Source organism: Mercenaria mercenaria, chromosome 9, assembly GCF_021730395.1.
Source record: "Mercenaria mercenaria strain notata chromosome 9, MADL_Memer_1, whole genome shotgun sequence".
Classification (NCBI taxonomy): Eukaryota; Metazoa; Mollusca; class Bivalvia; order Venerida; family Veneridae; genus Mercenaria; species Mercenaria mercenaria.
Window position 1 is genome coordinate 16,669,081 of NC_069369.1, and position 25,827 is coordinate 16,694,907.

At 37.0% G+C, this 25,827-nt stretch overlaps 2 protein-coding genes across 2 annotated transcripts; both read left to right on the forward strand.

Moving 5' to 3' along the window:
- Nucleotides 1-714: 714 nt before the first annotated feature.
- LOC128559214 (uncharacterized protein K02A2.6-like) lies at nt 715-2,644 on the forward strand. The gene is made up of 2 exons (XM_053550425.1): nt 715-852; nt 992-2,644. Exons 1-2 carry the CDS (start codon nt 715-717, stop codon nt 2,642-2,644), a joined length of 1,791 nt encoding a protein of 596 aa, XP_053406400.1.
- Nucleotides 2,645-2,798: 154 nt separating this feature from the next.
- Nucleotides 2,799-4,754, forward strand: LOC123545987 (uncharacterized protein K02A2.6-like). Its single transcript, XM_045332176.1, has one exon. It carries the CDS (start codon nt 2,799-2,801, stop codon nt 4,752-4,754), a length of 1,956 nt encoding a protein of 651 aa, XP_045188111.1.
- The last annotated feature ends 21,073 nt before the right edge of the window (nt 4,755-25,827 follow it).

A 25,827-nucleotide genomic window follows, 5' to 3' on the forward strand; every position in this document is an offset into this window, starting at 1 on the left:
ACATAACTGAAATACTATACTGTTAACAACGACACGAAAGCGAAAATCAAACAAAAAAACCTGTTCCTAGTGCTATATCAGTCAGAATTGACAATAATTTACTATAATATTGTTTGAAACGGTGAACTTTTTGACACATGGAATGTTGATGTCACAATTAAAGAAAGCAGTCCAAACATTGAATATTTTTTTCGTATCCGATTGGAGTTAAATAAAGACTTTTGTATTGATTAGTGAAATACAGCCTGTGGTTAGTGAATTACATGCTGTATTTCAGAGAGAAAATATGTAGGTGTATAATAAAATGAATTTCAATCGAAGCGAGGAATTTCTGTATTCGGCTCAAGTGGATTTTGCAAGATCGGACTCTTCCTTGAAAAATCCACGAAAATCTACAAACAAAAAATCCACGACAGCTGCATACAAAATTCCAGATCGAGCTACTTGTAATGTTCTGAGTCTGTTAGGTGTATGTATCTAATTTAGGCTATTGAAGTCATACTGCAATTAATAGTGTACTATCTACTTTAGGCTTCTGATGGTTGCTCTTCAGTACTGAAGTTCCGTAAAAAATAAATGTATTACAGATTTCATCAGCTGGTGTTGTTCAATCTTTTAAAATAAAAGAACCCAACATAATAGTGGCGACGAGGATAGTCGGAGAACAACAGATATTTTATTATTCAGCCTGTTTGACAATCTGGGTAACCAACTATGGCCGTATTCGGGAAAATAGACGAGTTTAACCTTTATGGCGAAAACTGGGACGAATACGAGGAAAGATTAATGCATTATTTTATTGCCAATAAAATCGACGACAATGATATTAAAAGGTCCATACTGTTGTCGGTGGTAGGTGCAAAGACCTACAGTTTGATTAGGAATTTGTCCTCGCCGGATAAGCCGGGTGATAAATCCTTCGACGATCTGAAAAAAACTTATCAAAGACCATCTGAAACCAAAACCTCTGATAATTGCTGAACGATTTAAGTTTCATCAGAGGAAACAAGGAGAGGGAGAAGGTGTTAGTCAGTATTTAGCAGAACTGAGAAAATTGAGTGAAAATTGTGAATTTAAAGAGTTTCTTGATGAAGCACTTCGAGATAGATTTGTTTGTGGGTTAGCTGCACCATCAATTCAAAAGAAGCTACTGTCTGAAGATAAATTGACTTTGAAAAAGGCTGTCGAAATTGCCGTGTCTATGGAAATGGCTGCGAAAGAGACTGTAAAACTTAAAACTGGTCCTGAAATTGAAATTAAACACATAGCAAATAAATTTACGACTGGTCAAAAGGAGTGTTTTCGTTATGGTAAAACAAATCATGATTCAGACTCGTGTTTTCATAAAAAAAGTCAGTGTCATACATGTAAACAATATGGTCATTTAGGTAAACGGTGTCCTCAAAAACAGTCAAAAACTGGTATGAATTCAGCACATCCGAAACCTAGTACAGCAAGGCCACAGCGTTCAGGTAAATTTCCATGGAAACCAAAGAAAAATAAATCCAAGGTACAATATTTTGAAAATGCTGAATCTGTTGCATATGAATCCGATGCTAGTAGTGTAGACAGTGACAGTCGAGATTGGCCGTTATTTACTATTAAATCTCCAAAACAGAAAGAAATTGTAGTGAATGTAGACATTGAAGGCCATTTTCAAAAAATGGAACTTGACACTGGTGCTTCAGTTTCAATACTTTCAGAGACTGATTATAATCAACATTTCAATAACATACCACTTAAAGATAGTTCGGTTATTCTGAAAACCTATACCAATGAAACAGTTCAGATTTTGGGCGAAATTAATGTTAATGTGTGCTATGGTAGTCAGAAAGCTAACTTGCCTCTAGTTGTTGTGAAAGGTTCCGGTCCAGCATTGTTTGGAAGGAATTGGCTGTCAAAACTCACTTTAGATTGGGGAAAAATCAAATTTACATTCACTGATCGAGGACTGTCTGCAGTCAATGAACTACTGAAAAAGTTTCCTGGTGTATTTGACAATAAATGTGGTACTATGCAAGGAGTCACTGTCAAGTTGTCAGTGAAGGATGGTAGTAATCCTGTATTTTATAAACCTAGGTCGGTGCCTTATGCTCTTCGTGATAAGGTCGCTGTTGAAATTGATCGTCTTGTTAAAGAAGGAATAATCGAAAAAATTTCCTATTCAGACTGGGCTACACCAATAGTAGCTATTCAAAAGCCTAACAAAACGGTAAGGATCTGTGGGGATTATAAAGTCACGATTAACCCAGTGTTAGATGTTCCAGAATATCCCTTACCTACCGCAGAAGATGTTTTCCAAAAATTAAACGGGGGTGAAAAATTCACAAAATTGGACTTATCTCATGCATATCAACAGGTGTTGCTTGATAAATCATCAAGGAAGTACGTTACTATTAATACTCACCTGGGATTGTTCCGGTATCTCCGTCTACCATATGGCGTTGCGTCAGCTCCAGCATTGTTCCAAGAGACAATGGACAAAATTTTGAATGGGTTGGAGCATGTAGGCTGCATTCTGGATGATATTATTATTACCGGGGTTGATGACAATGAACATTTGCGTAATTTGGAAATCGTATTACAGAGACTGAATGATATGAATAAAATTAAACACTGCCAAATGTTACTTCATGCAAGATGAAGTTGAATATTTTGCATTCCGGGTAACGAAAGAGGGAATCAGACCGTCTGAACGGAAAATTGAAGCAGTTCTTCAGGTTCCTGAGCCTCAAAATCGGAAAGAACTTCAACAATGGCTCGGTTTAGTGAATTACTACCGCAAATTCATTCCGAACATGTCAACAATTGTACAACCACTTACTGAATTATTGTGCAAAGATGTGAAGTGGAATTGGACTAAATCATGCAAACTGGCATGTGAAACCGTGAAACAATTATTGACATCATCAACAGTACTGGTACATTATCAGCCGGAGAAATCAGTAACATTGGCTGTAGATGCGTCTCCATACGGGTTGGGAGCTGTAATTTCTCACGAAATGGAAGATGGCTTAGATAGACCTATAGCATATGCTTCTAGAACATTGACCACATCTGAAAGAAATTATTCTCAAATTGAGAAGGAAGCATTGGCCATCATATTTGGAATTCAGAAATTTCACCAGTTTCTGTATGCTCGTAAATTCATACTTCTGACGGACAGTAAACCTTTGAGTCTAATACTAGGACCTAAGAAAGGTATTCCAGTTTTGGCAGCATCACGATTGCAAAGGTGGGCAATTCAGTTGTCGGCATATCAGTACGATATCAGGTATCGTTCAACAACCAAGAATGGAAATGCCGATACCTTGTCGCGATTCCCATTACCTGAGACTATGGAAGAATCAAACAATGTGTTGTTTGTGGAAGGAAGTGAGGTGAATAAGGAACAAGTAAATTCTCTTCCAGTTACACCGGACAAAATTGCAAAAGCATCACGTGATGATCCTTTGTTGTCGCGGCTAATACATTTCACAGTGAATGGATGGCCTGCCAGATCTGACTTAAGTGCAGAGTACTTACCATGTTATAAATTCAAAGATGAATTTACTACTGAAGAGGGTTGTCTGTTAAGAGGAATTCGAGTGGTTATTCCATCTGCATTTCAAAACAGGATGCTAGAACAACTCCATGACAATCATCCAGAAATTGTTAAGATGAAATCGTTAGCGAGAATGCATATGTGGTGGTTAAACGTAGATACTGACATAGAGTGTAAAGTGAAAAACTGTGTTCCGTGTCAACAGAATAGGAGTCCAATGGCTAAAACACCTCCAAATCCATGGAGATGGCCTGGCAAACCTTGGCAACGTATTCATATAGACTATGCTGGGCCGTTCATGAACAAAATGTATTTGATTGTTGTTGATGCTCATTCAAAATGGCTGGAAGTGATCACAATGGCTTCTACAACCTCTGAAAGTACTATAAACGCTTTGCGGTATTTGTTTTCATCATACGGACTAGTAGAAGAAATTGTGTCAGACAACGGTCCACAATTTGTGTCGGCTGAATTTCAGAACTTTGTCAAAATGAATGGTATCAAACACATTCGTTCCGCTACATATCATCCTAGCTCTAATGGTGAAGCAGAACGAGCAGTATGTACATTCAAGACTGCGTTAAAAACTATGAGCAGTGAACCTGGAACAGTAAACCAGAAGGTTTCGCGATTCTTGTTGTCGTATCGTTCGACTCCACATTCTACAACACAAGTTTCACCTGCTGAATTGTTCCTAGGACGACGTGTTAGAACACGCCTAGATATCATGCGTCCAGATCTTAGTAATAAAATTCAGAAAAAGACTACTCCCAAGGAATCTCAAATTCGTACGTTTCAGGAGGGTGATAGTGTTTGGATCCGTGACTACCGACAATCGACAGAGAAATGGGTTGATGGAATTATTGTCCATCAGCTTGGTCCAGTCACTTACAAGGTCAAGGTCGGTGATCTGATTTGGAAACGACATGTAGATCAGATACGTATGCGAGAACCAGAAGTTATTGTGGATAATCAGTGTTCGGTTACCAATGGTGACTTCAATTTACCAATACCACTTACATCGTTAAACGGAAATCAAGCTTATGATGAAACTTCACCAGATGCGTCCGCTGGAATTTCATCTGAAACAAGTGTTCGAACCCCGATTCAGGCGAAAACTGTTGAAACTTCTAAAACAGCAAGTCCAGTATTGGAAAGATATCCTAAACGTTCAACCAGAGGATTTCCACCTAAGAGATTGGATTTATAATTCTGTGTAAAGTAACATGGTATGCACTGTTCTAAGGGCATTATAATCCCTGTGCTACCATAGAGAACCAGATTCTCTCATTTTAAGTTACAGAATTTACAGTACATTGTATTTTAGTATTCTAATAACTGATACATATGTGTTTCTTAATTATGATATATAATAAGTTTTCAGTTTAAATCTTTACTCTTAAAAGTATTAAGACATTTTTTTTGGGGTTACATGTTATATATGTGATCTTTGATGAACAGTTAAATGACATAGAACATGAGTGTTTTTTAATTTTCAGTAGAATTGCTTATACCAAAGAACTTTTACTATGGTTTATATGAAAAGACTTTAACTGCGGCTTGTTTATTAAGTACTAAATAACAAATCATTTATTTCCTAACGGGGGGAAAGGTGTAATGTTCTGAGTCTGTTAGGTGTATGTATCTAATTTAGGCTATTGAAGTCATACTGCAATTAATAGTGTACTATCTACTTTAGGCTTCTGATGGTTGCTCTTCAGTACTGAAGTTCCGTAAAAAATAAATGTATTACAGATTTCATCAGCTGGTGTTGTTCAATCTTTTAAAATAAAAGAACCCAACATAATACTACTGTTGTAATATACTTCAACAGATTTGTTTGTTGTTTTGTTATTGAACGAAATCTTAAATGTTTGTCGATGTTTATACAGAAATGAGTGAAGTTTTTGTGTAAACTGTTTCAGGTCATATTATCATTATTATTATCATATCATTATACCAGATTTATATAGCGCCCTTTTCATGATAAACACGTTCAAAGGCGCTTTACATATAGCAAACGCAGCCGTACAGGGCGCGAAATTCATCCTCTACTAGTACAGACACAGAGCGAGCTGACCAGAGGGACAGAGTGAGATAAAGCCCCCAGAACAGATAGAGAGAAATCATTTAAGATACAAGCCTGTCCGGTTAACTTAGCCTAGCTCTTGCGAATAGACAGTCTGGTTCTTTAACGTGCCCGGTGTATAGTACCGATACAAGCGAAGCCGTCTTTCTTGGGAAGAGCCAGTACAAATCTCTTAATTAGTTAGTTGGGAGACACTCAAGAGCATCTCAGAAATTTCCAGTGCCCGGACCTCTAATAGTCAAGCGTGTTACCCCTAGACCACCGGCCCACCTATATCATGCATTTTTAATGAAAGTAGTCCGGCAACATACAATATAAAATGTACAATACGGAATCTTTTTCTGCCTGTGCATATTTGCTTGTGAAATAAAAGCCTTTTTTGACAGAATTTATATAGGTTTACAATAAAGTATTATAAAGCTCTCAAATACAGCATGCATTTTACTAACGAATACTAAAACCGTCGGATTAAGAAATCGGGTACACCGTAATGTAACATATAATGGAAATTTGTTTTATATGAACACAATGATAGCTGACCGAGAACAAGGAAGTTGTCTGATGGTGCCATACCAACGCTATGAGTGCAAACGCAGGCACAGGTTGTTTTGTACAAATTTCTGCCATTTATATTCGAAATTCCACAAAAATGGTATTCACTCGCTAATCGACACAGAAGTGTTTACATTATTTTATGGCCATCAAGTGGTTCTTAGAGAAGGTTCGAGAGTTTGCGTAGCTTGTAAGACAAAATTAAAAACAAGAGATATGTAAGTTGTAAATGGGCTTTTATTTAAGCTAGTATCAAAAACATGAAATACAAAATATCAAAACACATTTAGTTTGTTGACTAGAATTGTTAAAACATAGATCATATCAATTTTGTTTTATCTGCGAAATAAAATTCCGCCGAATACCAAGTATAAACGCATCCAATTCGATGACTAGAATTGTTAAAACAAAGTTTAATACAACAAATTAAAATAAAGTTCTGTTCAGCTAACTTAAACAATGAATAAAATATTCATGACAATCAAGTATGAGTGAGAAATAACATACTACTGACAGTAATACAAATTAGAAATTGTAAAATAGTGAATATCGAATTTTTCAATTGATCACTTTGGCACATAAACAGCAGCAAACCGTGGTGGAGGAATGGGAGGTGGAGGTTAAACAAATTCTAACAAGTAAAATATGTAAATATTCAGCGAATGAATAAGAAAGCTGTCTCTTGTTAACGTGAAAGTCGTTGTGCGCCATGCGCATCTATTTTCAGATTAACGTGTGAAACAGTTTGCTGTGCTTAAGTATACGGCCAACGGCCGTACGGATAATATGGAACCATCTCGTCCATAAAACATTTTATACAATAAAATACATTTATGGCCATCAAGTGGTTCTTAGAGAAGGTTCGAGAGTTTGCGTAGCTTGTAAGACAAAATTAAAAACAAGAGATATGTAAGTTGTAAATGGGCTTTTATTTAAGCCAGTATCAAAAACATGAAATACAAAATATCAAAACACATTTAGTTTGTTGACTAGAATTGTTAAAACATAGATCATATCAATTTTGTTTTATCTGGAAATAAAATTCCGCCACACATAAAGACCTCACTCAGACCAGTCTTTATGCCGCCCAGACAAGTAAACTCTAGAACTTTCAATAAATGTAATATAATATAAAATGGATTTTCTATATCTCAACTGATAAATGTTTATGAAATGTAAACAATATTGATGTAATGTAAACAATATTTATGTAATGTAAACAATAATAGTATAAGCCTTTCCTATCCTATTGCTGCCTTAAACAGTCAACCTGAATAGGAAGAAGCTGTATGTAGGTAACACCTGTATGTTTTAAGACAGATGCTGCCTAAGATAGTAAACATGACAAAAACAGTAATAAAAAAAAAGTGTAAAATGACAATAGAAGTGTCAGTGCTCACATCTATACCGCTAGTTCAAAATGCCGCTTAAGTCAGTCACAATGGCATCGCAAATAAAATCAAATTTTTAGCTCGGAACACTTCATCAATGGTAGACTCAAAGCACAAATTGCGGCCTAAGACAGACAAAATGTCCAAAAAAGATAAAAATAACATAGCCAATAATAGTTAAAATGACAGAATCAGAAGTGTCAAAAAGTTCAGTTCTTATCCTTAAAGTCAAAAAGCCGCTTAAGCCAGTTATAATGACTTCAATATTAATTCTTTTGGCTCAGAAACAACTTCTTTAATGTAAACATAAAACGCTAACTCAACCGCTGGCCAAAATGTCCTTTAAATAACTCATAATCATTGCCGCTAATCATCAATGAAATGGTTTGGCACTATCGATACTAATACAGTGTTCGATTTAACAGTACCAAAAAGTGTGTAGTGCATCCTACTCAATGGCATTTAACGAAAAGTTTTTCCTGTTCCGTTTCCAACTGTTGAACAAAATGTTACTTACTAATACTACAAATGTATTATACATATGTACAATAACCCAGCACAGGGACAGTCAAAAGTCTCTTAGAACTGAACACAATTAGGCCGCAAATATGACTGAAAGGCGTTTGAGTTCCATCTTCCCAATTTACGTAAGTGAAACCCGCTCGCTCGGGGTCGCAAGGGATGGCAAATTCGAGTTATCGTGTTCGAGCGACCCAAACATTGACCAAACGAAGAAAATTGAAGTTTGATTACCAATTGTCATCGATACCATTTGCAGACAAAACGGTGATGCGTAATAATAACACATTCGTACATTTCAAAAAACGTATTACAAACGTTATTATGATGATCGTAAATGGCACATGTGCAAAACAGCTATTTTTTTATTTATATTTTTAATTTGAAATATGTAATCGAATTCGCAATCTTCTTCTCCAAATTAAGGTCTCATAATTATCATCTCAATTTAATGAAAAAGCTATCTATTTCCTATTTGCATGCAAAACAACTGTTGATTAAAATATTACGACCTCATATTTATCTCTCGATCCGCGGAAAAAGTAATAATTAATAACAATTTTGATCAATAAAATTTTCTTCACCTTCATTAATAATTAATTCATTTCAGATCAAATATACCGACAAACAACTTTAAGATAGTCGGGAATGACCATGCAATCTCACGACGAGCGAAAATTTTAAATTAACCGATTACATTCTGACCGCCGAAGGTGTGAAAAAAAATTTGAACCTCTGCTCGAGTTTGCATAAGCAACAAGAGTAAATTAATACACAGGACCAGCTTCATGCTCGAGCGATCGAGTATCGATGCTCGACCAGCCATGTAATTTCACATAGAAAATAGAAGGAAATCGGCCGGGACCACATGAATTGCTCGAGCGAGCCCGGGTGCTCGAGTCATCGATGCTCGAGCGAGCGGTGTTTCACTGTATTTGAGAATCTGTGAAGTTGTATGAATGGGCTAGTGTCGCACCCCCAATGCGAAAACTATGAGATGTGTATAATCTTGGGTCTAAGCCTATCTTCGCAATGCATTCCTTTAAAATGCGACTAAATTTGTTTGGTTGTGACCGGTATTCCTGATTCGTTAAGAAAAAATGGCCCACTTTGTTTAAGACGCCTGTTCATGAAAGAGTGTACCGCAAGAACCGGACATAACTTTGTGCGCTTATGTGGCCTTAACGTGATAGTGAAAGGTGAAGAAGAGTGTTTGAAATGACTAAGCGAAACACATGAATTAACAGGTTTGCCCTTTTTTGTCTTAACTGAGATGTCTGTGACCGAGACAGTGTGGTTCGCCATACTTGACGTGGTTATTTCACCTACCCGTAGAAGTGCAAAAAATGCAAGTGTGAACATAGCTTTCACTAGTGAAATGTTGTAGGCCGTGTTGAATAATATAGGTAGTACAGAAATCAATTTCCTCAAAATTCCTATTGTGATTGGCAGCCTTTTGTCCGAACTTGCTGAAAAATGTTTACATCCCAAAAGGACACGTTTCACTAAGAAACTGTAAGAGCGACCTGTAGTGTTTGCCCCTTGTAATTTATTTATATAGTTAAGGGCTGATACTCTAGAGTATATGCTGGTGTATTTCATGCCTGTGGAATGGCAATAAGCTATGTAACTTGTTAATTAATGGGTATGATACGGTAAGCCGAGTCTATGTCTGTTTTAGCCATCAGACAGCCCTGACCTAAATCCCTAACCATGGTAACTGCTTGGTCAAAAGTAGAGTACTGGACTGTGGCGAGGTTTGGATCGATAAAATCATTTACAGAATTACCAAGTGGATAGCTTAAATGATGAATTAACCTGTAAGAGTTTGGCTCCTTTTTAGGGACTACTCCTATAGGACTTACTTTAAAAGGTTGGAAAGGGGGGCTACTGAAAGGTCCCGCTATCCTTTTTAAAGCTATTTCTTTTTCTAATTTTGCCGATACAACTTCCGGTAACTTACAGCAAGATTTTAGATTTTTCGATGTATAGGAGCATCTATCGCCAACAAAACCTAAACGGAAACCATTCTTAAAACCTTCCAATAGATAATCTGCCGGTTTAACCTTTAATCCAGAACGAAAGGGGGCTTATCTTAATCGGAGTAATTGCCTTAGACACTTCCTGGCTATTTAGTTTTTTGTGTCGGCTTAGCATGTGTTGAACCTGACTGTGATTGTTGGGGTGGTTGACTGGGCAAAATGTATTGTCTGTAACCGATGGGGCATGATTTTGCCGAGTGGTTACCCTGACAATAGCCGCAAATGTGTGGGAAGCATTTGACAGCGGAGCAGAACCCTCTTCTATTGAAGGGCCAGCATGTGTTGGGGAGACACTCTCCGTTATTGTATGATTTATTTCTGGGGGAACTGTAACGGGAGAAATTGGTGTTTGAGCAGCCGGAACTGCGATACTGACGAAAGGGCTGAGATGTGACGGAGGTGGTTGTGGCCCGACTCCAAAATTCAGAATGCATCCGATCCCAAGGGATCTGGATTTGTGCCCTTAGTGTGCGGAACTGAAAGTCATAGAGTGACCAGGCATTGCTATGATTCTCGGATTCCAGATCCCGAACCAGTTCTCCATACTTCATTAGAGCAGAAGTTTCTGACGGATATTTCATACAGTAAATGGCAACAAACCTCATGAAGGCTGTTGTCCATTGATGAATATTGTATATTTTTTTGTTTTTTGTTCGTGGGAAGGATGTTGATATTTGGATTCTCCCTGCCCTGATTGACTAGTAGTTGAAAGGAGAAATTATCTTGGTCATGACAAAAATTGATAGGTAATAAGTCTCCAAAATCTACATATTTGTGCCTCCAAATTTTCTTCTGAATTTTTTCATGATTTGGGTACAGATTGGGGCATCTAATGGGGAAAATGACTGTCCCTTGTTACCTGTTAAGGAGTTCTTACGATTTGCCAACACACTGTCTAGTAAATTGTCCTCGCTGTCCGACGAAATGCTTTGAACCTCGGTCTCCTCATCTGTAATGTCTGTGTCAGAAGAGCTCCTGGGTGCTATTGGAGATGGTGGCCTTTTCCGGCGTTTAGAAGAGTTATTTAATCGTTTCTTATTAACCGTATTATAGCCACTTTTGCCTTTAGCCTGTTGTGGCTGATCGGTTGCCGCATAATCACTTCCAGTGTCAGTGTCTATGACTGGTTTATTAGGAGCTTTCGCCGCTCCTTTACACCTTTTCATTTTCTTCGACTGCACATTTGTCATTTTAAGTGTATCGCTGTCCGCGACTGGTGGAGGACATCATGGCGATGTACATTTTGATTTGGTCGCCGTTGCTGCTTTGCGCTTCCCAGGCATACCTGGAATAAGAAATTTCAATTGAATGATTGAATTAAATTAAACCAGTTCGAATAATAAATATTCAAGATCATGTAACATCCTGGCCCTTATATACAAACAATAACAAATAATTTGACGTAAATGTTGAAGACACAGCCTGGGTACTAGACAAAATTGAAATATACTAGATATATACAAAAGCTAGCGCAGCCTCGGGTACTAGCCCGGAAAATCTCAGATACTAGAGCAGCCTCGGGTACTAGCCCGGAAAATCTCAAATACCATAAACAATAAAATATCTTGAAAATATGTGATCTCGGGTACAAGCCCGGAAATAAAATCTCGGGTACCAGCCCGGAAAAAATCTAGAGTATCAGCCCGGAAAAATCTCGGGTACCTGCCTGGAAAAAACTCAGGAACTTGCCCGGAAGACAAATCGGGGGCACTAGCCCTGATATATACAAACACAATTCAGAAAACATAAAATCTCTGGTGCCAGACTCTATATATTTAGGATGTAAGTTTCAAAACTGGCAAAAAACTCGGGTTCATGCCCGGATATATTTTCCAACATGACAACATTAATAAGCTTGACATGCTTACTGAATATTATATAAACTTCTAAGCTTCTTCAGATGCTTTAAAATTATCAGGGAACCTGTAGACTTCAGTTCAGAAGCCCAGAGAGTAAACATATATACTCGTACTAATTAAAATAAGCACGCTATACTCACCTGCTTTAATTTGAAACAAAGGACTTCTGACGTCTGTTAAACGTAACAACCAGGGCCTTTAAAATGGAATGCAGCTCTCTTGCCCTCAACTGATCAGACAGATGCACATCGACATGTGACGATACTGTTTGTAGAGCTTTTACCGACCAAATCCTTTAAACGCCAGAGGATCGACGAAATTTCTTTCAAATAATGAACCAGTCTTCTGTTTAATTCATGGACTTTGTCACTAAAATGTCAAAATGGTATTCAGTCGGTCAGGATACACACAACAACGTCTGGCACTTTAAGAATATATAATCAAATATCCACTAGATTTCCGATTTTTGTTGCTGTTTTTCTTCGTTACACAGATCGTTCGTGCCGATGATCACGTTGACAAAGTCCGGCTGAATGAAAGTCCAGTATAGCGTCCAGATTGTTCCGCAGGTCGTTTACCCGCCTAAGTATTGCGCCGAGACTGTGCAGGCAAAATTTAGCTAATAACTCAAATCTGCACGAATGTTTTTAAACGTTTGTCAAAAGAGTGATAAATATGAAAACCATTCGCTATGTTTACATGTAGATCTATAAAGACTACATTTAGTTTAGCGTAAGTCCGCCAAACAAAGACTTTGGCACATAAACAGCAGCAAACCGTGGTGGAGGAATGGGAGGTGGAGGTTAAACAAATTCTAACAAGTAAAATATGTAAATATTCAGCGAATGAAATAAGAAAGCTGTCTTCTTTGTTTAACGTGAAAGTCGTTTGTGCGCATGCGCATCTATTTTCAGATTATCACGTGTGAAACAGTTTGCTGCTGCTTAAGTATACGGCCAACGGCTGTACGGGATAATATGGAACCATCTCGTCCATAAAACATTTTATACTAATAAAATACATTAACGGACATAATTGCACAGAACAAGTGTAAGTGGATAAATGGAAACATTTGCAGGCTGCTGTTTCACTTTCTGTGTCCAGTTAAAGGCCAAAAAATACATTACAGCTCTTTACAGAAATTATTCATTCGGCCAAACTTATTCCAGCGTTTGAGGCATACAGACACTAAATAGGAAATTGGCGTAAAAAAGGTCGTCGCATAGTGGCGGATTCAAATAGGCCTCAGGTTATTTTGCTCTGTAGAACTATTTTCCATATTTTCTTTGCAATTCTTTGCTAAAATCACATAACAGATCTATGCTTGACATGTAGATAGCATTTTTATAATGAAATAATAACACGACAGAATGTGTCATGGATACTTAGAACATACACCACCACTACGGTTTGGGGTCTCATTTTTAGCCGACTTTGTAGTTTGTGTGTTTGACTGAAAATATTTTTCTTGCATCAAAACATGACCCCTACTTCTCTGTTGATTTTTATTCAGCATTGACAATATTCTTCAAGAAAATGTAAGTTACAGACATTTCAAATGGGTCCTGATGTGTGCTGCAACTATTGGAAATATATGTCAATTTTATATAGAATGAAGAAAAACAGCTGTTTAGTGTGCAAATTTGAGTAACATTGGTCACTGTGTACATTGTTTATAAAATAGAAAAAAAAACTTTATATTTATAGGCTTCACATAGAAATATCCCTGTGCCTTCAACCTTCAAAACTTTTCTTCTTCCTTCAGCTTTCAAGATTTTTCTTAACGACTGAATGAACCGGAAGCGGAAGCTATAATTGTTGATATAGCCAATGAGGTTACTTCAAGACAAGGTAGGCATTTTTTTTTACTATTATTCGAAAGGGACGTGTTTTTACTTAAAGTGCAAATTTCGTTCACTTTGGGATACAGAGTATCACATTTATCTTGTTTTATTCATATGGAAAAATTACACCAATCGATTTTTCGTACGAGTGAAATTGTTTACATATAGCACAAAGAAAGGGTCCTTTACTTCAATTACATTTATAAACAAGAGCTGTCACTATTAGTGAGAAATGCCCCAAAAAGCGTGACCAAAAATGCTACAGCTGTCTGGGCAAAATGTGTCGGACCAGTTAAGGTATGAATCATTTTGTGACCAGACCAAAAAAAAGTTCTCCAAAGGTTACCTTGACCTTGGAGCTAGGGGTCTGAGTCTTGCGCATGACACATCAACTTATTATAGGGAACATTTGTGCCAAAGTAATTTTTAAATCCCTTGAAGAATGGCTGAGTTATTGACCGAACAAGAAACAGACCCTGTTTACATTTGACTTCTAAGTGTTACTTTGACCTTGTAGCTAGGGGTATGTGTCTTGCGCATGCCACGCCATCTCAATATAGGGAATATTTATGCAAAGTAATTTTAAAATCCCTTCATAGGTGGCAGAGTTACAGACCGGCTAAGGGTGTAGATCTTGCGCATGACACGTAGTCTTATTATGGGGAAAATGTGCCAAATAATTTTAAAATCCCTTGATGAATGGCAGAGTTATGAACCGGACACGAAACAGACCCTGTTAACCTTTATCTTGACCTTTGAGCTAGGGATCTGGGTCTTACGCATGACAATCGTCTCAACATGGTAAATATTTATGCTAAGTTATTTCAAAATCCCATCATGGTTGGAAGTGTTATTGACAGGACACGAAATAGACCCTGTTAACCTCTGACCTCTAAGTGTGACATTGGCCTTGGAGCTAGGGGTTTGGGTCTTGTGCATGACACGTCGTCTCATTATATTACATTTAAGTTATTTCAAAATCCCTGTATGGATGGCAGAGTTACAGCCCGGACAAGAATTTACACGGACAGAACGATTTTAATATGTCCACTTTCGGGGGCATAAAAAGTATAATAGATATTTTGGCTTCGCAAACGGTATGATAATATTTAGTATATTTCCTTTCTTGCGAATATTTAATTTTTAAAATAAATTGAAAAGGAAATAGTTTTTTTGTACTTTATGTTTGTCTGTCTACAATAAGATATATAGTAAACTACTCTAATCTAACGTAAAACCGAGTGTGACGTAGACATGGAACTGATGCATACACATATCCGTAGAGTTCAAAATACCATAGAAACCCACTTACCTGATGAAAAAACAGTGCGATAATCTTAGCAAATATCCGCCATATTGCAAGTTTTCACCCATTTCGATCGCTTGAATTAAGTATGCAACCACTTGACGTCCTGCCACTTACCAAGTTTTATGAAAATATGACAAGGATCTTATTAAAACAAATTGTTATTTTAAAACACCAAAGGGCCACAAAATGTACAACCCTGATCCGGACAAATTTTGTACAGTAACACAAGTAACATGTTCCGAGAGTTGGACACTGTTTTCCAAGTAAAAGTTTGCGTCCGAAATTGCTTGAAGTACAAGTTTGTAACCATTTCGATCGTTTGAAATGTGCAACCACTTCAAGTCATGCCCCTTGTATTTCTTCGTTACCGTTAAGACTCGAACATTCTGTTCAAGTGTTTCTACAAATTCTTACGGATATTTTCTCACCCGATAAAGTTTAACACACATATGCGGGTTTAGAAATTAGTGAAGGCTCCATAAACAGTCGATTTTAGATAACTGAAACAAGGCAAAGTTTAAGAGCATTGCTGTTTGTATATTATATTTTATTGCTAGCACATAGTTGTCACGCAAATTTCGGGTTAATTCGCAAATGTCTAATAGAGGCTGAAGTTTTTATCTTTGGCACGAGACCGTAGATAGTGGCCGGTGACGAATAGGATCTCAGTACATTCGCTAAATACAAATGTCACTTAACAATTTACATTCACAATTATGAAGTTCAGTTTTTCAAAGTTTAAGCTCGATAGTCGAGTTTGCTCAACATGCTAACTTGATTTTCGACTTTAAATATTTCATTTCAATCTCCGAACAGGCTGTTAATTTAATACCAGTTCACTATTTAAACCATGTTTAAGCCTGGAAATATTCGACCTAGTTCGCTATATGGTAAAGAAATATAAACATATCCTACATGTTTGGGTACCTGGATAGATCTAGATTTTGAGAATAGGTCATAGAAGGTGGACGAGATGTATTCAAACTTAGAATGTTTCACTATTTTGACCATATCTGGAAGGAAGGTTTCCAATCTAGTTCGAGCCCCTCCACCTCTGATTCATGTGGGGAAGTTGGCAGTTACTTGCAGAGAACAGGTCTGTTCTGGTACATAATCCAGGAACACTGGTTAGGTTAACTGCCCGCCGTTACATGACTGAAATACTGTTGAAAAACGGCGTTAAACCCAAAACAAACAAACAAACAAACGTAAATGAAGGTATATATCCTAAAGACAGTTTGAAATCTGGAGCAGCTCTAGAGGCTATGGGTAGGTCATACATTTATGTATGGTAGTATATGTTCAAGTCGCTACATGTTAGATACAATATAATTATGGATGTGTAGATAGATGATTCCACTTAATTCGAACGGTCAAAAGTCGTCCATAGCATTTCTGGCCTTTGACAGACAGACGGACGTTAATATTTTGCAGATAAAAGTCGAAATTTCGTGTTATTAACTCGAATTTTCGAGATACGTAACTCGAAATTTCGATTTAGTAACTTGAAAAACAGCTAGCACTTATGCACTTCCGTACATATTTGAAGAAAATAATGCACTTAAAATAATATAACAATTATTGTCTTCCATGTCACACATACTTACAAAACATATTTGGCCCTTATTGAAATGCAATATCAGTTATGATACACATGCTGTTGGTTTTGAAAGTGCTATTTATTTTATTCAAAGCAGTAATATTAGTTCATACTAGTGCATTAATATTTTTTATTGATAAATACTTTGTTGGTTTGTCGAAAGGACAGCAAAGTGTAGACTGTTGATAAATCTACATTTCACAAGCATTATTTCGTGAATGTAAATCTGGAAAAGAGACTGTCAAATAGTTTCTTGCAAAACAATGTATACAAAATTTTATTGTACTTAAAAAGACCTATAACAACCCCTCGATGTTCGGGCAATATGTTTCATATTCCTAAAAGTTCTCACAGAAAGTATGCTGTTAAGAATGTAAATGAAACTGCATCAAAGCGGTATGAATACTAAACGAAACAGCTAGCACGCCATTTGCTATTTTGTCAATAACTTTAAAATACTGAAAATACATTTTTCAATTTTGTGTACAATCAGAGTACATGTAATACGTTGTAGATGACATGTCAAAATTTCAACAAAATCAAAGCGTTATCTTATAGATAGTCATATTTTACCCCTTCCATCTTTTTTTTTTGAAAAGTCACAAAATACTCTTAAATTTCTAAAATTTACAAACTAGTGAAAAACATTGAGTGAAAAAAAATGACAACAAATCCTTGTTATACCCTACCGAAAAAGAGCACTTGATATCTGGGTGATATTCAACAATTTTCGTTTCTTATAAATGCCTTTCTTTTGTTAACTTAATTATGAATTTAATGACTATATTTAAGGGCGCAGTAGTAAAATTTTAAGTATATCTTTGCGTAATATGATATTTCTGAAATTTTGATATATCTTTATGAACATTTTGGTCTCATTTTACCCGAATGCACGTGCTAATTACTAAAATTGCACGTGCTGACGACAGTTAAGAAATTGAATAAGATATTTAGATCATAATCACTACAAACAATAGGTATTCATAACTTAATGAAAATATAAAAAAAATCATGTTTCTAACACTATTTCCTTTTGAAATAAGACAAAAGAAAGTTTTTTGAGTTTCCGCGATTACCAGCTTCAGTAGCCGTTTCCATGGTTACGGCACACCGCTATATTTCTACGACCGATCTTAAAAGTCAGTTCTTATTTTCCTTAATTGTTTTATCATAGTAAAAACGTTTTGTATGATGGGTAAATTAACTGTGGCACATATTTTGAAAGATTCCTCGTATAAATGGAAAGCTTATACTTGTTATTTGTACAAATGCCCCTACTTCGTATCCCAACTATGTGCCAACATTACAGGACGGTGTAAAAAATGCTGCATGGTTACATAAGATAGAATATGTTAAAAAATATCAAAGAAAAAACTGACGAAGCATATACGCATATACTCAATCTCTGTGCAGAGGTCAGAGCAACTAGAGAAACGCCATATTGCGTCCGACGAAGTAGGTCGCGTTCGACGGAGCAGGTCGCGTTCGACGAAGCAGGTCGCGTCCGACGAAGCAGATCGTGTCCGACGAAGCAGGTCCCAAGACAAATATGAAAGCAGCTTCGTCCCAGTGGTCTTGTAGAACTGCCTACGATGGACTCTTCCACCTAATCAAAGAAGAAATAGTAGCGTCCAACTGTACTGGTCGATTGGTTAAACTCCCCGTTTTTGGACTAAACGTTTATAGGTAGCAGGGTACACTTAGATTCGAAAATTGTGGGCACGGCCAGGCTTACATGTATTGAGTCACAATATTGCACTTCCCTCAGAATGAGCAGAATCAGGGTGGCCATTTTATATATTGCGTGCATGTTTTGTGCTTTTAATTAATGGCAAGATCAGGACTCTTATACAAGAATACACAAAGTTATCAAAACTGAAGTCTTACACAATCCATTAAAAATAGCATGCCAAAATCATCTATTTTGCACTTTTTGAACAGCCTGTAATGATCCTGCTGCAGGAACAATGCCCAATTTTAGTGCATTTCTCAATTAAATAGTCCCTACTGAACTTCAGAATATAAACAGAATGGGGGCCCATCCAACTCGTATTTTCATAAAATAGCGAAAAAGTTCCTGAGTATCAGTCAACAAGCAAGGAACCCTTCCGTGATTTGAATTTCCCGCGCCAAGGTGACTCACCGATTCATTCAAAGCTTAATCAAAGTCTTGAAATGTCTGATGGTTGCGGGATTTTGGTAGATTTATTTTCTGTTTAAATACCAGTCTATGAATATACATGAATGAGAAACAAATACAAATTAAATGTGCCTCATATCTAAGATGAACTCTGCCTGACCCAGTTTGTGATGTAACCATGGGCTGGAATACCTTATCATTGATATACCTTATATAATAATCTAAATGGTCAGTGCGAGTGGATACAGCTTGAATAGGGGCCTCCGTGGCCGAGTGGTTAAGGTCGCTGACTTCAAATCACTTGCCCCTCATCGATGTGGGTTCGAGCCTCACTCGGTGTGTTGAATTCTTCATGTGAGGAAGCCATCCAGCTGGCTTACGGAAGGTCGGTGGTTCTACTCAGGTGCCCGCTCGTGATGAAATAATGCACGGAGGGGCACCTGGGGTCTTCCTCCACCATTAAAGCTGGAAAGTGGCCATATGATCTATCATGTGTCGGTGCGACGTTAAATCCAAAAAAATGCAGCTTGAATAAGAACTGTTTGTTCATTGATAATTCATCCGCATTGTTCATGAATGGGACTATTTTGTGTAGCACATGAACATCCTTTGGATGTGATTTGGAATCAATTAAAGATGCTATGGTTGTCAGAAATACACTTTAACTTTGGTAGCGGGATAAACCCGCAACCAACAACTTACATCAGAATTTTACATGTATCAGCTGTTTAAATTTTCTAAAGAATTTACAATCATTCCTCACCTTAATTAACAGACATCCAAAATCACGAAATTCTAATTATAACAAATATTGGGGGGGGGGGGGGGGGGGGGGTGCAAATTCGAAGTGTATCCTGCTACCTTATATTTTCTGATTTTCTGGTCCTTTGGGATAATGGCGTCCTTTCAATCTTAATGTGTAAGAGAGATACACTAAAGCTATGGTACATGAATAGCGTTGCGTGTTTCATTACCTGTCGTGAACGGAATCAGCCAAATTTGGTCCGCTGTTATTTTGCTTAAATACATTCTGTGTCACCAGAGGATCTTATTATAAATCTTGTTTAGACTAATAGCCCAACTCGTTAGTAGTTTTGTCACTTCAAAAATGAACAGACTTATCCAAACTGAGTCTGCTATTATTTTGCTTGGTTGCATTCTATGCTTCCAAAGGATCTCTTTACAGATTTTATTTCCTTTGAGATCGTTGTTTTGGTAAACCACGTTTATTCAAAATGCTTTACATCGCCTGTGCATAATTTATGATCACAAAAATGTAAGTATTTTCTTACATAGGAAAACGCACCCCACCTTCCCCCTCCAAAAAGAAAAAAAAAAAAAACAACAAAAAACGTATACATTGATTTTAGATTGATATATCAACTACTAACATCGTTTTGGGAAGAGTGTTTATCAAATCGATGGATTTTTCTGCCTGTGGTACGAAAATACATGTTGTAATGACAACATAGTTCATATTATATCGCAGAATTCTCACGGCGACCTAGCTATATCGCGACAGTCGCAATAATCTAAAGTTTTATCTTATCATTATTAAATATTTTCAATGGTCCGACATATCCTTTCCGCACCTGTAACCTATATATTGTTTTGGCTACTACTTGTGTAGATTAAATATCTATCACTGAAAGCCACGTCAGCTTACATGATATGCATGTGTAAAGATAGTCAAGTACTTTGGCGCAGGAGCGATCTCAAAATTGGGGGCGGGTTGGGGGTGGAATGGGGATGGTGGTGGGGCCATTGCGACCAGCCATACTAACCTTTACATTCCCTGAAAAGTTTTGGACAACCAGAAAAAGACATCAAACGTTTTTCCCCTATTGACAGTACAAATCAAATCCTTATCAGTGCATCTGCATGCTTTATCCCTTTTATATACAGTACAACTAGCATTCAGAGACCCCCTCCCCCTCCCCCGAGGGAAGGACAAAAAGTGGTCTCTGAAAATAAAGTTTGTCCTTAACTATTACCAATAGGAACTCACAATGTGGTGTCTTAATGCAAGTGGTCTCTTAATAGACGTGGTCCCATACGCAAGTTTGACTATACGGTTATTCATAAGAAAAATCAGTTGTGGGGTCATTTGTTTTTCGGGGCACACCGCCAAAATTGGAGCCACCTCCCCCTTTGAACTAAGACACACTAAGACACAAAGACAAATTGTATAAAAAAAAAAGATAGTTAAAATATGTCAGGATTAGTAAAACTATGAGACATACTTAATATATGTAGTATATAGGATTGCAGCTTCTAACAGCCCAATACTTGTATCAAAGTAGGCAGCGGCAACTCAAAGTGAACAGTTGCGTGCGTGATGTTGTTGTCAAATGATGATGTTCATTAATATATTCAAGTTGAAAAGATGATTCAATGATGCTGTTGATTCATTTATAACATGTACAACCTTTTATGGCACTGGGGCTCACGTGTGCCAGATGTACATGTGTAGTTCATACTTTGCTGTTCTTGTATTGAGGTTCCTTTAATACCTTACGGATGCTGGCAAAATTTAATCGAGCAATTGCTGGAAAGTCATGCGGCAAATGACTGATTGTGCAGGTCTAACAAATATACTGAATGATATTTTTTAAAAGATCATTGAAAAAGCACAAATATTGTTTAGGTTCTAAAACAAAGAAACACAAAATTGCTGAAATGCTGCATTGGCCAGTATTACGCGCGTTTTGTCTGCTATTAAATAGTTCCTTGCAAGCATTTAAGATATCATTAAATATCTTACAGTTAATCGTAAGGCAAAGCAAACTGCGTAGACTTTAGATCTTTAGATGCAGACATGTAAACAGCAGCAAAACAACACCACGAGAACCGTAAACATTACAATTCTGCGTCCAGTCAAATGTTTTTTTAATCATCTGCCTGATCTTTCTTGGCTCTGATTATCTAATTTCTTGCGAAAAAAAAAAAAGACATAAATCTATAAAATTTTATTAGCCGAAGGCGTAATCTCCTGTGATAAAACAGGGTATGTACACAGACTAGTTCTTTACTTTCAGTCGAGACCGGCCAACTAAACCCACGTATATTTTCCTTAAGAATTTTGGAGAACAACAACAACAGCTACAACAACAACAAAAATAAAAAAAAAAAAAAAAAATAATAATAATAAAGTTTATTCCCCTTATCGAAAACAGACATCATATCAAATCCCTATCACTACATCAAAATGCTCTCTCAAGCTGTTTTCCCATTTATCAAGTGTTATTACTGAGAAAAATAGCCCCCAGCCCCTTATGTCCTTTACCCACTGCCCCAACACCTATGTACATAAAAGCTGACATATCGTACTCAAACCCAAAGGGGTCCGACACGTGTGGGTCACCTTAATATGGCATAATAAATAGTCTTAAGGCACTGGGGGCAAAAACATTGGTCAATAGATATATAACTGTGACCAGGGAAATTGCTCTCTATGGGCCTTTCAACCACCTCACTCTACAAAACCCCCAAAATTTTTAACACGCTTCGTTGCATCCATTGTTTCTCTCTGTGAATTACAGGGCTATGCATTGCCACTCATGAAAACACACAACTTTAATCCATGCCTTAAACGATGTTCATTTTGTCAAGCTTTGTATGTCACAATAACGAATAAATTTCGATCCATTTACACGCGTTCGTACACACCGAATTCATCATTAAAATGAATCTTAAATTCAAATTATCGGCGAGTAATTGCTACAGATCGATGAACAAACATATTTTACTAACACTCACCACTGTTGAAATGTTTCTGTTTCACTTAACATAGACAAAAATCAGTTCCAAGTAAATTTCAAAACATTTTCGCCAACATACTCCATTTTCCATGTCGCGTGCTATTGACAGAACCGGTGATGTAACAAATGATTTGATTGGCTAAGCGCTTTAAAATCACTTGTTACATCACCCGTGCTGTCAAATAGCACGCGCCAGTAAAGATGGAGGATGTGGGGGAAATATTTTTAAAATTTACTTGGAACTGATTTTCGTCTGTGTTAAGTGAAAAATAGATATAACATTAGTGGTGAGTGTTATTAAATATGTTTGTTTATCGGATTGTAGCAATTTTTTACCGACAATTTGCGTTCAAGAGTCATTTTACTGATGCATTCCGTGTGTACGAACGCGTGTAAATGGATCGAAATTTATTCGTTATTGTGACATACAAAGCTTGACAAAATGAACATCGTTTAAGGCATGGATTAAAGTTTTGTGTTTTCATGAGTGGCAATGCATAGCCCTGTAATTCACAGAAAGAAACAATGGATGCAACGAAGCGTGTTAAAAATTTTGGGGGTTTTGTAGAGTGAGGTGGTTGAAAGGCCCATAGAGAGCAATTTCCCTGGTCACAGTTATATATCTATTGACCAATGTTTTTGCCCCCAGTGCCTTAAGACTATTTATTATGCCATATTAAGGTGACCCACACGTGTCGGACCCCTTTGCTCAAACCCAAATATATCTTAATCGTTAGAAAAGGCTAAACTTTGACTCCCCATTATAAATACCATTAGTAAGATAATAAAAAAGAACAGCGCGTGCATTCCTGAACATATACCAAATAAAAATACCCTGCACGTGAACGTTCAGCCTCAAACATAGTTTGGTTTAGCCTATGTAGATCTAAGCTCCTACTTTCATTTTCATTTTTTCTGGGAAAAAGCTGATAGTCGTCTGACGTCATTTTCTGTGTTGTATGCCTTGCGAGGGTGTAATCTGATTCTGGCGTGAGTTTTATTTTGATTTTGTGGATATTTGGATAGCTTTCTGTTGCTTCGATTCGCTTTTCGATGTAGTAAATCAAGCTGAACACAGAGGCCAAAGTTCTAATAGAATCTGGTATTGTCAGCATGCTTATTTTTGAAAATCAGAAAAGGTTAGATCTAGATCTATTTAAGAATTAAGCATATGTTTATATTTTCTTTGTAAAGTTGGGAACAAAAAGCTATTTTATGCATAACAATTTATTCAATCCCGCTGTTATTGAAAATAATGTTTCAAGTTTATTCAATATCAACTGAAAAACAGTAGCTGTAGCAACCTGAAAGACGAAACAAAACCACGGGGGAGGAACTGTTACACGAGACTCTGCTATGGAGGATATCATGTAACAGATTTAGGATGCTGCTGCTACAGTTTTCCCTGATAACGTTACAGCATATGGAGGATAATAGGCCTGTTTGTTGACCAAAGAAACGGTAAAGAGTTATCTCTTTACTTATCCCCCCGCCAAAGGCGAAGGGGATATTAGAAATGCTCTCCGTCCGTGCGTGCGTCCGTCCGTCCGTCCGTGCGTCCGCAACGATCTTTGTCCGGAGCATAACTCCAAAAGTACTGGAGGGATTTTCTTCAAACTTCATACACTGATAGAACACATTGGGAGGAAGTGCAGTGTGCAAGAACAATAACTTTACCTTGCCTATTTTTTGAGTTATTCCCCTTTACCTTATTTTCTTAAAAAAAAAATGTCCGGAGCATAACTCCAAAAGTACTGGAGGGATTTTCTTCAAACTTCATACACTGATAGAACACATTGGGAGGAAGTGCAGTGTGCAAGAACAATAACTCTGCGTTGTCAATTTTTTGAGTTATTCCCCTTTATCTTATTTTCTTAAAAAAAATTTGTCCGGAGCATAACTCCAAAAGTACTGGAGGGATTTTCTTCAAACTTCATACACTGATAGAACACATTGGGAGGAAGTGCAGTGTTCAAGAGCAATAACTCTGCCATGCTTTTTTTTTGAGTTATTCCCCTTTATCATATTTTCTTAAAAGAATTTGTCCGGAGCATATCCTTTTCATGCATGGAGGGATTTTGATATATCTTGGCACAAATGTTCACCACCACGAGGCGGAGTGTCAAGCACAAGAACCAGGTCCCTAGGTCTAAGGTCAAGGTCACACTTAGAGGTCAAAGGATACAAAAATGAAAACCTTGTCCGGAGTATTTCTTCTTCATGCATAGAGGGATTTTGATATAACTTGGCACAAATGTTCACCACCACGAGACAGAGTGACATGCGCAAGCAGTGTTCGCGTTTTCTGAAAATTTCACTGAGTCCCTGGGACTCAGTACTCCCAAAAATGTTGAGTCCCAGCCAAATATGGTTGAGTCCCAGGTTTTGCGGCTACAATATTGACAAATGTCCATGTTTCACAATAAATAACACCTCTTCTTTAACTTCATAAATGCATTCCAGTTCTGATAAGAGGTATAAAAATATTGGAATCTACAAAGTTACATCAAATATAATGGGTTTGACCAGATAATAGTTACTTTATAACAGGTTTAAGCACTAGACTAAGATTTTACGGAAAAAGTCACTTCTTTGTTTAAATCTTTTTTTCTTTCAAGTCTATCAAATTATAAAACAAACCAACTGAAAAAATCAGTGAATCTGCTTTCTTATCCTTGTTAATCTCATTTCTCATTCTTGTGAATTTATACAATAATGTGATTACTGTAAATTGTAATTCTAAGTATTTTTTCCAGTTAATTTCCTAATCACTGCCAAAACCAAACACCTTTTAGTTAGATCTATGAATACAATTTCAAAACAGTTTGATCATTTCATATTCTAAAATTAGCCCAGCAAAAAATACACCAAGCTCCTACTGCAATGTTTAGTCAAAACACTAAAATCTATAAAAGCAATATTGTACTAGAACTGACTGTGTGAGTTAAATACATGCTATCATGACATCAGCAGCAGTGATGTCACACAAAGGGTAACACGGTCCTTTTGATCCACTAATGTGGGCACACATCAAAAGAAAAAGTTGTCAATCATGTTTAACCCAGTTTCTGCAGCAGTTGTCAGAAATTTGTGTAAATTTCAGTAAGGTTATTTTCGTCACAGAAAGTGTCAGTGATATGTTTCTAGGTTCGGAGTAAAATGAATCAAATTACGCGG